The 16861-nt window shown below is 51.4% G+C and overlaps 2 protein-coding genes across 2 annotated transcripts; one reads left to right on the top strand and one right to left on the bottom strand.

Annotated features, from left to right (window-relative positions):
- LOC135318652 (mucin-like protein 3) lies at nt 1-13230 on the bottom strand. The gene is made up of 4 exons (XM_064476624.1): nt 13179-13230; nt 11007-11110; nt 646-1794; nt 1-141 (listed from the first exon to the last, which is right to left on the bottom strand). Exons 1-4 carry the CDS (start codon nt 13228-13230, stop codon nt 1-3), a joined length of 1446 nt encoding a protein of 481 aa, XP_064332694.1.
- A 1767-nt stretch (nt 13231-14997) lies between these two features.
- SFTA2 (surfactant associated 2) lies at nt 14998-16314 on the top strand. Its single transcript, XM_010978159.3, has 3 exons — nt 14998-15419; nt 15651-15733; nt 15861-16314. The coding sequence occupies exons 1-3, from the start codon at nt 15359-15361 to the stop codon at nt 15945-15947; spliced, it is 231 nt and encodes a 76-aa protein (XP_010976461.3). The 5' UTR covers nt 14998-15358; the 3' UTR covers nt 15948-16314.
- The last annotated feature ends 547 nt before the right edge of the window (nt 16315-16861 follow it).

The following is a 16861-nucleotide window of genomic DNA, read 5'->3' as shown; positions in this document are numbered from 1 at the left end:
TCATCGTGGGGAAGGGGTCTTTCCAAGAGTCTGCTGCTCCATCAAGTGGACTGGGTAGGAATTGTGGCCGCCATAATACTCTGGGTCATTGTCCTTAGTGTTCTGGATCTGTGCATTGTGTGTTCCCCTCAAAGAGCAGAACTGTGGGAGGAGAAAAGAGGAATGAGTACCATCTGCCATGCTGTTTGCTTTCCTCAACACCCATCTCAGGTCCTTTGATTCTCTTCTCCCTGACCCTGGGAACTTTGGCTTGCTGCTTCCCCAAGATTCCATCCAAACCTTGATCCTTATTCCAGCCCCAGATCCAATACACTGAGTCCCAAACTTTATCTGCAATTTCTTCTTCTGTCTTATTTTCCTTATCCTAATATCCCCTATTCTCACACCCTAGACTCTATCTCTAACCTTCAAATTTTCCCTACTTTATACCTTTTTCTCTCAGCTACAACTTGCTTCCTAATTGCACTTTTCATGTCCCACACATCTATTTTCTCCCCTAATAGTTTCCACCACCACAGCCCCTCTATTACCATCCCACAAACCATATGTCTTTTCCTAGACTCATTATTCCCTCTAGTGCTGGTCCATAACTTTTCAACTCCCTATCCCATGGGTTCACTCCCCTGGGGCATAACTCTCCCTTACCAAGAAGATCAGGCCAATGAATACCAGGAGGAGAATCACACTCAACAGGACCACAACAACTATGGCCCATGCAGGGAAGGAATCATTCTCCCTCGTCTCTCCAGGATAGTGATCTTGTGAGCCATTCTGGTGTGGTTGGCTCTTGCTGCTAGGGGCTTCTGATGTGATGGAAGGGGCTCCTGTGGTCCTCTTGTGGCCTGATGTGTTATTTCCTCCATGTTCCGTGGGTTCTGCCAAGGCACCTGTGGTCCTCTCGTGGCCTGGTGTGGTCTTTCCTCCGTGTCCCGTGGGCTCTGCCGAGGCGTCTTTGGTCCTCTCGTGGCCTGGTGTGGTCTTTCCTCCGTGTCCCGTGGGCTCTGCCGAGGCGTCTGTGGTCCTCTCGTGGCCTGGCGTGGTCTTTCCTCCGTGTCCCGTGGGCTCTGCCGAGGCGTCTGTGGTCCTCTCGTGGCCTGGCGTGGTCTTTCCTCCGTGTCCCGTGGGCTCTGCCGAGGCGCCTGTGGTCCTCTTGTGGCCTGGCGTGGTCTTTCCTCCGTGTCCCGTGGGCTCTGCCGAGGCGCCTGTGGTCCTCTCGTGGCCTGGCGTGGTCTTTCCTCCGTGTCCCGTGGATTCTGCCGAGGCGCCTGTGGTCCTCTCGTGGCCTGGCGTGGTCTTTCCTCCGTGTCCCGTGGGTTCTGCCGAGGCGCCTGTGGTCCTCTCGTGGCCTGGCGTGGTCTTTCCTCCGTGTCCCGTGGGTTCTGCCGAGGCGTCTGTGGTCCTCTCGTGGCCTGGCGTGGTCTTTCCTCCGTGTCCCTTGGGTTCTGCCGAGGCGCCTGTGGTCCTCTCGTGGCCTGGTGTGGTCTTTCCTCCGTGTCCCGTGGGCTCTGCCGAGGCGCCTGTGGTCCTCTTGTGGCCTGATGTGGTCTTTTCTCCATGTCCCGTGGGCTCTGTTGAGTACTTGTTACTTGTTTCTCCTCTGATTGTTGTGCGCTTACGACAAGTTGTCTTGCTGTTGCGTGTTGTGGCTGCCAGTTTTTCAACAGATCTCGTACCTGTGCTAGTGATTGTGCGTTCATTCCAGTTACTTAGGCCTCCTTCTTGATTGCTGGCATTTTGTTCAGAAGTCAGAGGTGCTTCAGGATGAGTTACAGAGTTTATGGAGTTATCTTTAGCCTGGCGATGGGGTGTGGTATTGCATTGGTGTTTTGGCTTACTGGATTGTGTAGCTTTAGGGAGTTCTGGAGAGCTGGTTCCTGAAGATATTCCGTCAGAATAGCCTGGAGTTGGAAGGAACAAATGAATGGATGGTGGTAATTCAGGAGTTTGCCGAGATGTTTGAAGTGCGATAACACTTGTGAAGGGAGAGAAGCGAATAAGAAACTTTCTCCATCCTCTTCCCTACTTCCCTTCTCACTTCATCTCTAGGGGTCCCTTATTACCCAAGGTGTGTCTCCCCAGCCAGTCTGTTCAGAATACTGTGATATCTAATCCCCATTCTCACCTCCAGTCCCTGGACCTTTGTTCAGGCTGTGCTTTCAGCAAGAATGCCACCCCTCTCCTCTCCATCTCTACTCTTCAGTTCTCAATTTCAGATCTTTCTACCTTTATGGCATCTTTCCTGATCTTTCCAAGCTGATAAGATCCAGCTTCATCTCAGTGCTCAAAAAAAATTCTTTGTTAGTTACTCTTTCCTGCTACCTTCAACTTGACCTTACAGTTGTTTGTGTGCTTGTCAACTTCTACCTCCTGTCCGGCTTACCACATTGTAAGATTTTTTTTTAATTGAAGTATCATCGATTTACAATGCTGTGTTCGTTTCTGGTGTACAGCATAGTAATTCAGACCAAATTGTAGGATTTGAATAGTACACATTGACTGGCATTTTGCTTTGCAAGTGCTCCCTTAGGGTTTATATACTTATGGAATGGAGTTGCCTTTTCCATGGCAGAGCTGAGAGGCAAGGGAATAAATATGAGAATCTCCATCTTTCCATAATATTCCAGCTCCATCCCAGATGTAACTGTGTGAGAGACTGAGGTTAAGACCTCTGGCAACACTTCCCACTGGGATTAGTAAGTAGGCACAGGGAACCAGTGAGAGGATATGAGGAGGGGTGGAGGAGGGGATGGGAAACTTTCATTTTGGTGATTAAAGTTGGTCCGGATTCAGGGAAGCAGATGAGATGATTCAGCCCTTATGGTTCCCCACTGGCTCCCCCTCTTCACGCACCCGAAGCCGTCCGGGATAGAAGAAGGTGGCCTTTCTGAAAGAAAGATATCTACCTGGGAGTCCTGGGAGGCGTGAGTGGGGAAGCTGCATTATGGGAGGGACTGGCTGTGTTTAAGGACAGGGTGTGAGGGGAACACTCCTATCGATGAACAGATATTGGCTGTAAGTCCATGGAAGAACAACCAGTGGGGACAGAGGAGGTGTCTCTGATATCTAGCCCAGAGAGTGCAAGCCAGGAGATCACCGGAGAGTGAGAGAGAGACAGTGGGGTTATAGGACTGAGATTTCCAGTCTCTGTTAGCTCAAGGTGGCAACCAGCACCCGAACACACTCCCAATCCCAGGAAACCATGATATGCCCACTTCCCTGCTGACAGGGAGGGTTGAGGGTTGTGGAACTCAGTCCTTGAAAGAAACACAAGTGGGATGAGAAGAGGGTGAGGGTGGGAGAGAAGCCCAAGTCTCTCATGGGATTCGAGGTTGGGGAGAAAGAGGAGGGCTGAACTGCCAGGTCCTCACTTCATCGGGCCAGTTCCATTCTCTGATTCCCTTGGCAGCAGTACCGACAAGGGCCATCACTTCTTGGGCCCCTTCTCTGGGTCAGATGCTAGACTGGGTTGCCCCACAGTTTTCCTCTTTCTGGATTGTCCTCTCGGGGTACTGACTTCCCAGCTCCCCGTGAGGTACTTTAGAAGCTGTCAACTTCCCTATTTTATAGCCAAGAAACTTGAGTTTCATGGAGAAATGGTGACTTGCACACAATCCCACAGCCACAACCATGGCTGACCTTTCTGGAACACTCACTGTGAGATAAACAGGTCCTCAGGAGGAGGATGTGTATTAACTCATTTACTTTTCACAACACCCCTTTGAGGTTGAGAACTATTTGTTAGTCTCCCCTTTTTATAGACGAGGAAACAAGGTTCAGAGAGGTTACATAATCTCCCCAAAGACACTCAGCAAGTAAGAGGTTGAGCCAGAATTTGGAACACACATTCCGGGCTCCCAGGGCCAGGTTTTTACTGGTTAAGACCACACTATACATTCTATAGGTCAAGTGTGTTTTATTCATCGCTATGTCTCCAGTGCAGAATGTCTGGTCCATAGGAGCCACTTCATAAATATTTGTTGAATGGATGAATGAGAGAGAATATTTTAAGACTGGTGAAAACTCTTCAGAAGCCATGCCAACAACTTTTTGTTATGTACATTAAGTAAAATCAAACATAACTGTGACCACCAAAGATTGGAAGACCAAGGGGTAACTTCTGCTGTGTTAAGTAATTGAGTCCCTGAGATGAAAAGAAGTTGGAAGAAGGTTTCTAACCCACCGGTTTTGGGCTATTGGTTGTTATTTAACCATAGGAGTCACACAGTCAATAATTAGACTCAGATAACTAGATCTTGGAATTCTAGATCTGCATCACATGGTTGTGGATCCATCAATTAGAAAATCTGGAGTCAAAACTCAAGGAGTCCTTGGCCCTGAGCTATGAAGCAAGTCAGTGACTAAACTCCCAGGATGAGAGGACCATCTCTCTCCCCAGGAGACCTACTATTGGTAGCAACTTTATTTTCCTAGGAAATTCTCACCATGAGCTGTTCATTCCCCTAACTACAACAACGGTCTGAAAAAAACCTTTTTGGTCACTTTTTGGCAGAGAAGAAAATCTGGTTTTAGCATAAGACACTGGAGGTGGATGCCTAGCCTGGATAAAAGAATGGAAACAAACCTCACAACATCGAAACTATATACAATTCCAAAGGCCTGTTCAATCTGCTTTATTCACTCATTTGAAAAGAAGATGGACATCCTGCTAAGTGACTTGTGCCTTGGGGTCTCTGTCAGAGCAGTCTCACTTTAAAAGAGCATTTCTGGTGTTTCTCGGTGTCCTGCCCTTCAAAAATGGCTTACTCCATTTGCAATAATGCGGGTAAATGCTTGCTAAAATGTCCATACAGTGTAAGTTCAATATGTGACCTAAAACACAGACAGAGTCAAAAGACTAAAAAGAAATATACTCAAATGGTTGCCTGATTAGGAGAGCTGATTAGGAGCTCTGATTAGGAGAGATTTGATTTTTCTTTCTAATTTTTTTTCTATTTTCCAGTTTCTGGAATGAGCATGTATTATTTTTGTGGTAGAAATTATGACAGAACTGTAGGCAAATGTCCTTTTCAGATTCTCTTCAGGACCCCAGCCCCAACTGTGCTTTCCTCAGCGATGATTTAATCTAGGTTCTGCTCCTATGGTTCCGTGGCTGTGTGATGCAGCCCCTGGGGTTCTAGGGTCTCATGATCTGCATCTGGGGTTGGCTGACCCTATGGACAAATGGCAGGACATACCCCAGAACTGTGAGCTAAAGGTCTCCATCCATTCTGCTCGTCACTCTTCCCTCTCTGCCCTGACCTCACTCTCTGCTGGACACGGTCATCGCCCAGCCCTGATTCACACTCCAGTTCCACCCTGTGCCCATCCCAACCCCACCTCAGCCTCAAACCCTCCTCACCCATCACCTTTTTGCTCTTCTCTGTAAGATCTGAGCAAGACCAGAGGCTCTTGCCCTCCCTACCTGTCCCCTCCATCCCGGCTAGCCAAGCTCTAGCGTGCCATCTCCCAGACCACACCCACAGAGCCTAGAGTGTCCTGCACTCGAATTCAGATTTCAAGTCCACCCTGTGCCTGTCACGTACCCTAGAATAAATCGCCCTCAAAAGTGAATGTGAGAAGAAAAAGGACGGGGGAAATGTGTGTGAGTTGATTTAGGACGCATTCCCTTCTGCCCCCTACAGGTTCTGCGTCCTGGGCAGCAGCACCAACAGGAGGGGGTGGAGAGCAACAGGTGGGACAATCAGCCTGGCCAGTAGAGGAAGAGAAGTTGGGTGAGACTGGAGAGTGGGTGGCTGAGAACGGCTCTGGTGCCTCTGTCCCCAGACCTCCAGGTGGGAGGAAGAGCATCAAATCAAGGCACTGCTGAGACCCAGCGGAGACAGCTCAGAGCTTCCTCAGCCCTGTCCCTGCTGTCTGCCGTCTGCCCAGGCCACCCACCCAGTTCCCCCTGAGCTCAGGGGAGGAGAAATCCTGTAACATCACCCTTGGTCAAACACTATGGGAAGGAAAAGCTGCCACCTGCCCCACCCCCAATACTGCCTGGAGCATTCAGATTCACAACTTTCCCAGCCCTGGTTTGGGGTCATCAGTGCCATTACCATGGATAAGCCCATGCAGTACTCAGAGAGACTCTCTGAATCTACTTTTGCCAAGCATCTCCCTTGTGAAGACCCTCCTCCGATTCGCCCAGGCCCCTCCAAACTGCCCCTGTGTTTGGGCACCTCCACTCCCTGGGCTCAGCCGCAGAAATGTCTCTTCACTAAGTGAACTAATTTGGCAATTTCACTTTATCTTGGAGGGTCTGTTTTGCTCATTAAACTTTTCCATATTTACTTTCTCACCTAAGCCCTGGCATGTTTCCCAACTGTAAAATGGGGACAAACCACACACACCTTATCAAGTAACTGTGAGGATTAAATAAGCAAACATGGAACAATGCCTGGTGCGTAGTAAACACTTAGGAAGCTGCAACCGTTGGCGTCAGCCAGGCAGCATCCTTCCCGTTTTGCAGAAGCCCAGACGAGTTACGTGGGTTAGCACCCACAGTCAGCACGGAATAGGGCTCTTGGGAAAGAAATGCACCCTATGCCTCTGAGGGCGGTGGCGGGGATGGTGTGGCAGAATCCCTGTTTGCCACCGTGACTTTGGACAAGCCCCTTTACATCTCTGACTCTCACTCTCCTCTTTGAAGATGGGATTATTATTAACCACCCCAGGGGATTTGAGGACATGACGTGAAATGAAGTATCTCAAGCATCTGTGAATTCCTTGCACATAGCAGGTGCTCTGGGAGTGTCAGGTCCTTGCTGCTGCCCACCCCAGACTACTAGCCCAAACGGTGTCTATATCCAGACTAGCAGAAGCCCCTTCTTTGGTGGCTGCAGCCTTGCAGGCCATGTCTTCAGGAGCAGAGCATAGGCTGTATTTCACCTCTGACATGCCCCTTAGCCAGCAAACTTGAGCAGTGAACACCCTAGACAACCAAACGCGGCAGCTCCGTACCCACCCCACTTCCCACCACACATTCACCTGCTGTTCATTTCTATGATTGGCCATCAACCCCATGAGTGATAAGATACAACTCCCCTCTGCCTTCTATCCCCCTGTGTGATAGTGACCCCTTCGCCTCTGAGAGCATCTTACCTGCCTCCAGAAAGAGAAAAAGGAGAAAGCAGCACTGGAGGACAAAGATGGAACGGAGACAGTGGGCGAGCTGGGCCATGATGGAGCTGGATGGCTGCTTGAGGCTGTGGGCTGGGGTCCCCTCAGCTTATATAGGCCCAGGTTTGACGTCATGGGGCTGGGGCCCCTCTGGCCTGAATCTTAAACAAATGGAACCACCCCATCCCGCAGGGGTGCCCTGATAACACGAGACCGAGGCTGCTTCGTCACGGAGTGAGGAGCGTGGGTGCCTACTGAAGGGGTGGGGTCTGGGGGCAGGGAAAGAAAACTGGGAGGGGGCAGGCTCCTTCCCCAGCCCCAGTGGAGGGAGTGGGGTTGGGTGAGGGGCTCTGGGTAGGTTGCTGGCAGATGACGGGTTCTAGAAGGACTGAGTTCTGGCTGGAGTTGGGTGGTGGGGGGACGGTTGGAAGCTGGGTTCTGGGAGGAGACTCAAATTCTGGTTCCTCTCCAGCTGCACACCTCGCCTGTCTTACATCAGCACAGCTCTCCACACCCCTTACTCACACATGGTCACTCTTTTTGCCCTGGGTGGAGCTATCTGTCAGTATCAGGTGAAAGAGTATAGGAGCAGAGAAGGGGGAAAGCCCTCCCTTGACACCGGTGGAAAGCCCTCACTTGGCTCACTGCTGCAGACGGGTGCTTCCAGATGTCCAGAGACGACCCAACAAGAAGTGGGGACAGTGGGGCAACGGCAGAGATGAGACAAGGCAGATGCAGAACCCCAGAGATTGACATCACCTGCCTCACCAGGGATGCAGGCAGGTCCAGGTTACCCAGAGGCAATGAAGCTGAGATCTTTGGCAGAGATGCTCAGCTGACAGGGGCTCTGCCTCCCCTCCCCACTTTCCCTCCTCATCTCAGCCCAGTGCTATCTCTTTGTCTCCAAGCCCCATCCACCCCCAAACAGAAATGCAGACATCTCATTTCCAGGATCTTCCTGGAGTCTCCACTGTCCCCTTCTTCCTGATTCCTTGCCCAAAGCAAGCATTTGCTCAGAGATTGTCAAAATTTATACACTGGGCTGCTGAGTGATAGTGCCTGGAGCTGGAGTAGGAGGGAGGACAAACTACCAGGGGCTGTAAGGAGAGAGACAGCTGTGGGTCCAGGGGTCTAAGTCACCACCCCCATCACTCACTTAATTTGTTCCCTTTGGGTCTCCTGTACTGGAATGTAAGCATCCCTCAGGGGAAGTCTTTGCCTTGATTACTGCCGTGTCTCCAGCACCTGGGATGGGGCCTGGCTCCCAGGAGACATCAGTAATGTTGACTTGGCTGAAAGGAGTGGAAGCCAGGGCTGGCTTCTGCCTCTTTGGGGGAAGTGGAGCCAGCAGAGGGGGTGGAGAGGGCTGGACCTAGAGGGCAGGAGGCCAGGACCTCGGGGCTGCGGGGTTCCACGGGAGGACAAGAGGACTGAATTTGTGAATTCCTCTCATTACTTGATGTGACTGGTCCCTAAGCCTGAGGCAGAGTTGGAATGGGTAGGAAGAGGAGAGGCCAACTGCTCATTAATGCCATTAATGAGAGATTAATGAGGCTTCCTGGAGTCAGGCCAAAGAGCGACTACTCAGAAACAGGCAGCCTGCCTCCAGAGCCATGCATCCTGCAGGATGGGGAAACTGAGGCAGAGGCCGGCCCTCCCCTGCCACTCCGTCTGGACTCAGAAGTAACTGACTACCCCCTTTTCCACTAATCTGCTACCCCACCATTTCCCCCAGGGATGCAGGCCTCTAGAAGAGTGGTTCTCAATAGGGAGGGGCAACTTAGCCCCCCAGGGGACATTTAGCAAAGTCCAGAGACATTCTTGTCACAACTGGGGGAGGGGGTTTGTCCTGGCACCTAGTGGGTAGAGGCCAGAGGTGCTGCTGGCCATCCCATAATGCACAGGACAGCCCCACAACAAAGAACTCTCCAGCCCAACATGCCACCGGTACCAGAGGCTGAGAATCTCTGTTTTTGTTGTGTAGATAAACGTCTCCTTCTCTTTTAGGCACAGCTTCCTCCGGAGGACACAGGCATCTTGGGTGGAGGAACCTGGAGGTAGGTGGAAGCTCACATGGACCTCTTAGTGTCAGTAGAGCTTGCTGTGTCTGAGCTAGAGGCTGAGGGGCCGGTCACAAAACAACCCTTCCCGCTACTGCTGTGTCAGCTGTTCCAGCTACTGCAGCATGCTGAGCACCGTACCTATGAGGCTGTAACCTACGAGGTTAGCAACATCAGCCTCACTTTACAGATAAGAACAAACAGTCTCAGTTCAGGGAAGTGACTTGTCCAGGGTCACACATCTTGTAAGCAGCAGAGACTAGACCTGGCTGGTACCTGCCTGACAGCAAAGTCCACGCACTTGGACAAATTAAAAAGTGGCTGGGAGACCAGTGGAGGGGGTGCTGTTTTATTTAGCAAGAGTTGTGTCCACCACCCACCTGGAGTGGGCATCAAAGAACAGGGTTCCTCACCTGTTCGAGATGAGAGAATTGGGGGTCTTGAAAGGGTCAGAAGCCAGCCCAAGGGGGCTCCATATAGAAGGAGGTGGTAAGTGGGACCCTGGTCCTGTGCCCTGGGGGGGGGCCCAAAGTATCCTCAGCCAAGGAGCTTCTCTGATAGGCGGGGAAGAGGATGGGAACAGGAAGAAAGGGTGAGGGAGGAAGGTTCCAATTGCCCAGACTCTGTGAGCCCTGGGAGAGCCCTGGAGATCATCCAGCCCCGGTGCTTCCTTCTACAGAAGAGAAAACTGCATCTGAGTGGTTAGGTACCAGACAGCAGGCTGGCGGCAGGGCCAGGACTGGTATCTCAGCCTCTCACTCAGCGGCTGACAGTGGTCTTCCCCTTACACTGTTGGTGGAAGAGACCCGGGGTGCCAGTGGCCCCAGAAATCCACCCACAGGAAATGTCTCCAGTTAGTGTGAGTACGAAGGCTGAGTCCTGAATGAGTCTATTCAGGAGAGGAAGGAGGGAGGCCAAAGGCAGAGGGGCATGTGGCTATCCTGGCCCCACCCTTTCACTTGACAGAGTAGCACTGGCTGGTGGCCTCATGGTGGCAGCTGTAGAGGTCACAGAGCCACAGCCTCATCCCACACTCATCTCCTTCCGGAACTGGCAGCCCTGTGAAATGAGAGATGGAGAGGATGGGTTAACTGAGGGCCCCAGGAACCTGCTGGCCAGCCCTCAGCTCTCCCCACGGACTGCTGCCTCCCTCAATAACTCAGGTTCTCAGAGTGCCTCTTCCAGCAAAAACAATCATAATAATGAATTGGACTAATTTACTGAGCACTTACTATGTGCCAGGCACCTAAGTGCTTTACATGCATAAACTCATTTAATCTTCCAACAGCCCTGAGATGAATACTATCCTTCTCATTTTATCCAAGACTCAATTACCTCATTGGTAGAATGAGAGGAATAATATTACCTATATCACAGGGCTGCTGTGAACTAAAATGCGGCACTTGGCATATAATAAGTGCTGTTCAAGTGTTAGTTATTATTATTATTCATGAGGCATCTGGAGCACAGAGAGGTTGAGTAACTTGAACAAAATCACACAGTTATAATGGCAGAGCCAGGATTCAAAACCCAGGTTCTGTAACTTCATGGAGTTGATTCTTCACTGCCTAGAGCTGAATTTAGTGCCTCCAGGGGCTGGTCAGCCTGCAGTGCTCCCCGGCCTCTCCTTCAGTGGCCGCATCCCTGCCTGGTCAATGCTTCTCAGCCACCCAGACTGGGGTTCCGTTTTCCCCTTGTCCCTCCCTAAGTGTGGCAGGCTGTCATCTTTTCCCAAAGCCCCTGTTCATCTTGAAGTTCTGGGGCACTAGGTCCCAGCCCCGCTGGCCTCAGAGACCCACATATTTGGACCATAGCTTCACTCACCTTCTTAATACCATACAGTAGGCTGAAGACTGCTGTCACCACAGTGAGAGTGATCAACACGATGGCCCAGTCTGGGACAGAGCCCCTTCTCTGAGGCTTCAGGCCTGAGGAACAGAGAGGGACAGTGACCAAGGCCAGTGGGACCCCAATGCCCCCAACCTCCACTGCCCTCCATGACCTCCCATCTTTCCTTCTGTGATGCTGATGTCTGTGCAATTCTAAGACCACGTTTCTCTGTGGAGTTCTGTCTTGTCATCTTGGGAACAGAATCTCACCAGAGGGGTTTTAAAGGGCATCAATCCAAGCCCCAGCCACTCTTCCCTGACACCCGTGGGCATGTCCTTCAGTCTCTAAACTCCTCACTGACATCCACATCTCTCCATTTTTCTGAACCCTCCTCCATATTGCAGGCTCTACTGTCCGTGTCTCTCTCCATCTGTGATGTCTGCTCTGCGAGGGTCCCCAGGTGGGCCTCTCTCCTTCTTCTGAGGCCCTGTCCTCCCCACTGCCCCACCCTAACTCTGGTCACTAAGAGGAGCCAGAGCTTGTTGTCCGGTTTTCTCTCCACTCATTTCTTGCCTTCAGACTGTCGGGAGAAGGTGAGAGGGGTAGACTAGGATTGAAGGGGCAGGGAGAAGGGGACAGAGGGAGGAAGGAGGACAGGATCTCTGGAAGGGATGCTTGTCGCCCTGGATAGGCAGATCGGGCCACAGGGAAAGGAGTCAAAAACCAGGTAACAATCAGGTAACAGACATCTGGCTGCTGGTCTGACCAGAGGCTTTGAGAGGGCACTGAAACCCTTTTAAGAATTGGAGACATCCTCAGACATACTCAGAACACAGTTGAAAGCAGGCACTAATGCCTGTCCCTACACTCATCTCCAGGAGCCAAGGTGCCTGCAGGTCAATGACCCAGTGCAAGTAAGAGTGCCTTACTGGTCAGGATGCTGAGCCCTGGGGATGTAGTGGCTGTGCTAGCCGTGGTGGTCATGGAGCCTCCTGACACAGCCCCACTGGGTGTGGAGGTCCCAGGTACAGTTGAAGCAGTTCCAGGGGCTGTCGTGGGGAAACAGATCCTAGAAGGGCAGAGGGGAAAAACGGCTGGAAGAGATCTGAGCGAGAGCAGAAGCAGAAATTATGTCCAGTGTCCTCTCCATTGAAATCCTGGGAAAGATTTTGGTAGAAATTGATCAACTGAGTCAATAAAAATGAAAGGATTGAGAATAGCTAGGACAATCTTAAAGAAAAACAAAAGTGGAAGACTTACACTACCAGATCTCCAGACTTGCTGCAAAGCTGCAGTCAGTAAGTACGGCAGCCCTGGAGTAAGAATAGACAGAAGAGAGTCCAGAAACAACTCAACATGTACCTGGTGACTTCATTTTTGATAGATTCACACAATTCTATGGTGGAGAAAGAAGGGGGGTCTTTGGAATAAATAGTCCTGGAGCAACTGGTTATCTGTAAGGGGAAAAAAGGAAACTTGACCCCTACCTCACTCCATACACAGAAATTAAGCTGAGATACACCATAGGCTTACGTTTGAAAGCTAAAGGAATAAAGCTTCCGGAAGAAAGAATAGGAGAATATTTTCATGACCTCAAAGTAGGCAAAAAAAAAAAAAAAATGTCAGGCAGGATACAAAAGACACTATAAGAGAAAAAGTTGACAAGTTGAAAAGCAGAAAGAGGGCCTTTGTATAGCCACCAAGGCCAGTGCACTGCTTCAGTGAGTTTCCAGGGAACTCATATCTTACTCGTGGCAGAGAACCGGAAGCCCCCCACCCAGAGCTATGGGCCAAGCTAAGGAGTCCTTCAGAGACAGATTGAGCAACAGAAATATCACTTGGCAACATTGACACTGCTCCTGAAGTGCTCCCAGGAACTGTCGGAGATAAAGTCTGAGGACTACTGGGCAGCACCCCAGAGGCTGGAGAAACTGTTGGGAAACTCGCTGAGATGGTGGGGAGATCTGCAGAGATGGTGGGGAGACCTACAGAGATATCCCCAGAGGCAGGGGGTATGCCTTCAGCTACAGTAGAGATCCCCAATGGGGTCAGCTGAGCTGTTGGAAGAAGAACATGATAAGATGGTGTCAGAAGAGCTGGCCATCTCTCTGGGTCCAGTGTCCACATCTTGACCACAAGGCCTCAAGTCAGAGCTCCAGTGCTCACCGTATCCAGCCAAAGCCTGCAGGCCCAAGAGCAGCACCAGTGTGGTGTCCATGGTGTCAGCTGGTGTGTGTTTCCAGGACTGTCTCCCTGGCTCTTTAAAGGCTTTGAGGCCTTATTACAAGTCTCGAGAGAGTCAGGTGTGCCTTGGCCTCCATCAACACCAGGATCTCCATCCCCAGGGAGAGGTCACCAAGCTGTCCCAGAGGATTGATCTGTTCCAGTCTGATCCCAGGAAGCACTGGGCAAGGGGAAGAGTGAGTAAGAGCCTGAGGATTCCCCTACTGGGCTCTCAGGCTGTTTCCAGATTAGGGATCTCTCCCCCAGACCCGAGTTGGTCCCCAGCCCAGACTCCCATCTAAGGGAAGAGATCCAGGCATCCTATCCCCAAATCCTCCCCTTGTTTCTAAAAGTACAACCACTGGGGGTGAGAATACATAGGTCCCTCGGGGAAGCAGGAATTGGGAGCTGGGTGGGGGTGGAGAGCGTCACCGCCTGGGGACTGCATCAGACCCTTAGGAGAACCCAGGGCAGGGGAGGAGGGTGAACACCTGGGCCATTTCTCGTCCAGATGGCTGCAGCCCACAGAGCTTTCCATTCCTTTGGCAGAGGAGGAGTGACAGGAGAAGAGGGTCACCAGGCATGACAAGCATCGTGTTCAGGGACAGTGCAGTGAAGAAGGTCAGAACCCAGCTCTGAATCCACCACTTCCAAGCAGTGGGGTCTTGGGCAAGTCACGTGGCCTAAGTCCTTGTTTCTTCACCCCTAAAACTGGGGTAACGCATCTACTTCAGAGGCCATAATTAAAGCATTAAAGGAAATAATGTTTCTAATGTGCCTGGCATGGGACAGCCTCAGCTCTGATTATATGGAAAGAGGGCGCCAGTTGGGAAAGATATAGGGATGCTCCCACCCTCCTCCTATGCAGACTCAGATGCCGGAAAGCAGCTGTCTTCCCACTTTCTACCCTCTGCTCGTATCTGCTAGGTCTGCTGATCTTTTTGTCCATCAATTCTTCCCGCTCTGGTCTTCCTGCTCTCCAGTGCGAGTCTGGGAGTCCCTGGATTGCACTTTATTTATATTTATGTTATCGACAGTGTCTCCCTCCGCCTCTCCATTTCCCTGGTCTTGCTTTTGCCTTTTCTCCCTGACTCTGCCTTCTCTGCTTCCATCCCTCTGTGCTGGGGCCCACTGGGTTTTTTAGGAGTGGGTTGTAGATACTTAGGGAGGCAGTTAATAAGATAAGAGGCATGTGTCTTTGTATGCTCTAGAGGGTTTACGTGACTGGTGCTTCAGTCTGCTGTGCTTATTCTGTGTCTGGCATCATGACGGATGGGTTCTAACCTCTCTGCTCCTGACTTGCTGTGTGACTTTAATAAGTCAATAAGTCTCTCTGGGCCTTCGTTTCCTAGCTTTTAAAGAAAGAGGGTAAACACAATGGGTTCCAAGCTCCCTCTACACATCTGTCCTCGTGTTTGCCATTCCAATGCCTGTGTGAAAGGGTGTTGGCTGAGGGGATCCCTTTTGCGTGAGTGCACAAGGCGGGGTGGATGGGAGGATGTTTGAGGAAACTCGTGTCTCCACCTAAATAGCTAGGATGTTTCAGAGCAACTAAAACAAAACATTCAAAATGAAAGTTCCCTGTCACCCAGATTTCTCACCGAGAAAGTCAGCTGTGGCTGGGGGGACAGAGCGCCTGGGTTTGGGAAGAGCTTAATGTATTCCACCCCTCCCTTTTGGGTGCACATTCCTGAGCCCTTTGGTGGCATGATGATAGAAATTAATTGCAGTTAATAATTAATCCCTCAAGGGCAATGACAGGCCCAGGCTTGGGTGGGGCCCAGACACCCGCAGGAGGGACACCTCCTCAACTTCCCTCCCTGCGGGACTGGGTACCCACTGCCTCAAGCCTCGAGACCTGGGGAGGTGGGGCATGGGATTGAGGAAACGGGGCCACCTTCTATTTGCCCCCCAGCCCAGTGGATGGCCCTTTCGTGGGTCCTCAAAGAACACTTCTTGAGAGAACTGGAAAAGCCAGTTACCAGCGTCCCCCTCTCATCTCCCACACGCACCTGTGCTAAGGACGGAGTGGGGCACAGAAGGGAGGGCCAGGTAAGGAGAGGCTAGCGGAGCTTCCAACATTTCTTCCGTCCGCCTGAGAAGCAAACAACCAGGTAGCCGCGATGGGGGCTGGACTGTCCCTCTTCCTCTTCCTGACTCTCCTTGGCAGCTCACAGGGAACAGGTGAGATCTGGAGGGCTAGCCACCTGGGTCCTCGTGGCAAGAAGAGGCTGAGAAGGGGAGTAAGAGAGATGGAGGCACCATAGGCCTGAGCTCCCAGGTGTTCAGGGTGGAACCCCTACACGGAGAGGTCTGGAAGGGGAACTCGGGTGGGGATGAAGTGGGAGGAGTGCCCGCATCTCTGAGGGAATCCAGCCCTGCCAGCTGGGTCCTAAGCTGTACTTTTGGGGCCAGGAATGACTTTGCAACTGAAGCTGAAGGACTCCTTTCTGGCAAATTCCTCCTATGATTCCAGCTTCCTGAAACTGCTTGAGAAGGTAGTCTTTTAGGAGGGAAAAGGATGGGGCGGTGTGGGCTTGGAGTGGGTTTCTGAGTCCACTGTGGGCCTCTGGCTGTCCCCAGGGAGGGAACGAGAGCCACCTTACACCCTTTTCTCTCCCTCAGCTCTGCCTCCTCCTCCATCTCCCATCAGGGACCAGCGTCACCCTCCATCACTCAGGATCCCTGCATCACGTCATCTGCAAAGTCTGAGAGCAATCCAGGCTGGTTCCCCTCTTGGTTAGGGCATTTGGTCCCTGGGGAGCAGGGACAATGCCCTGACCCTGTCTTCCAGCAGGCTCTCACCCTGCTGAGTGGCAGTAAATACACTGAATTCAATGACTTGATTTTGTGGGCTCGTGAGCAGAGGGCCGGCAGGAAAAGGACGCCCAAGTCTCTGACTCTCCCTTGTTAAGCAGAGGGTTTCCAGGGTGGACAGATAGCCTGAATACCAGTGTCAAAGGCGCATCTGGGAAATTAACTGCTGGAATACACACATGTACCTCACACACATGTATGTGAATACCACTTCAAGCTGAGATCTTCAGAACTCCTGGGAATAAAGGAAAGGAATATTTGACTTCCTGCTTTATTCCAGGCATGAGGCTTTTCCACTTCAGTGCTTACAGGATTCTTGCATGTAGCATAACAGGTCTCATCTGATTTTCCAGATGAGGAAATTGAGGCTTAGAGAGGTAAGTCACTCACCTAAGGTCCATTAGCAGTGGAGAGGTTTGACACCAGACAAATGCCTTAGCTTAAGCCAGATTTTAATTTCCTATCCCTTAGCTTCAGCTCTGGGGTTGAGGGCTCAAGAATCCCAGAAAGGGGTATAGGTAGGACACCCCCCGGACATGGGCCCCCTGACCCAGAGATCCACACAGGTTGGTCAGGGTAGGAGTCGGGGGAGGTGCTCAGGTGAGAGATGAGGGGTCCAGCTTGTGAGACAATGGCCAGGCTGGAGGAAGTGGTGGGGAGAAAAGGGTGGGTGCCAGTAGAGGGTGCACTGGCTAACTACGTTAGTCACACAGGCCCACACCTACATCCTAGATTAGTTTCTTAGTCTCTTAGGGCCTCCACTTCTTTAATGTAAAATGGGGAGAACGAAAGTACCTGCTTCCTAGGAT

This window comes from Camelus dromedarius, chromosome 19 (assembly GCF_036321535.1).
Source record: "Camelus dromedarius isolate mCamDro1 chromosome 19, mCamDro1.pat, whole genome shotgun sequence".
NCBI lineage: Eukaryota > Metazoa > Chordata > Mammalia > Artiodactyla > Camelidae > Camelus > Camelus dromedarius.
The sequence above is the reverse complement of the archived record's forward strand: the minus strand, read 5'-3'. Positions and strand labels throughout refer to the sequence as shown.

What these genes read in the sequence shown, in the direction of transcription:
- LOC135318652 (XM_064476624.1), bottom strand. Translation starts at nt 13,230, where the DNA reads ATGGACACCACACTGGTGCTGCTCTTGGGCCTGCAGGCTTTGGCTGGA. An exon ending in TACTGTATGGTATTAAGAAG is followed by an intron (nt 1,795 to 11,006) that starts GTGAGTGAAGCT and finishes CCCCATCGCCAG; the next exon opens with GCTAAAGATAACTCCATAAA. An exon ending in TCATTGGCCTGATCTTCTTG is followed by an intron (nt 142 to 645) that starts GTAAGGGAGAGT and finishes CTCCTCCCACAG; the next exon opens with TTCTGCTCTTTGAGGGGAAC.
- SFTA2 (XM_010978159.3), top strand. Translation starts at nt 15,359, where the DNA reads ATGGGGGCTGGACTGTCCCTCTTCCTCTTCCTGACTCTCCTTGGCAGC. An exon ending in TGGCAGCTCACAGGGAACAG is followed by an intron (nt 15,420 to 15,650) that starts GTGAGATCTGGA and finishes TTTTGGGGCCAG; the next exon opens with GAATGACTTTGCAACTGAAG. An exon ending in TCCTGAAACTGCTTGAGAAG is followed by an intron (nt 15,734 to 15,860) that starts GTAGTCTTTTAG and finishes TCTCTCCCTCAG; the next exon opens with CTCTGCCTCCTCCTCCATCT.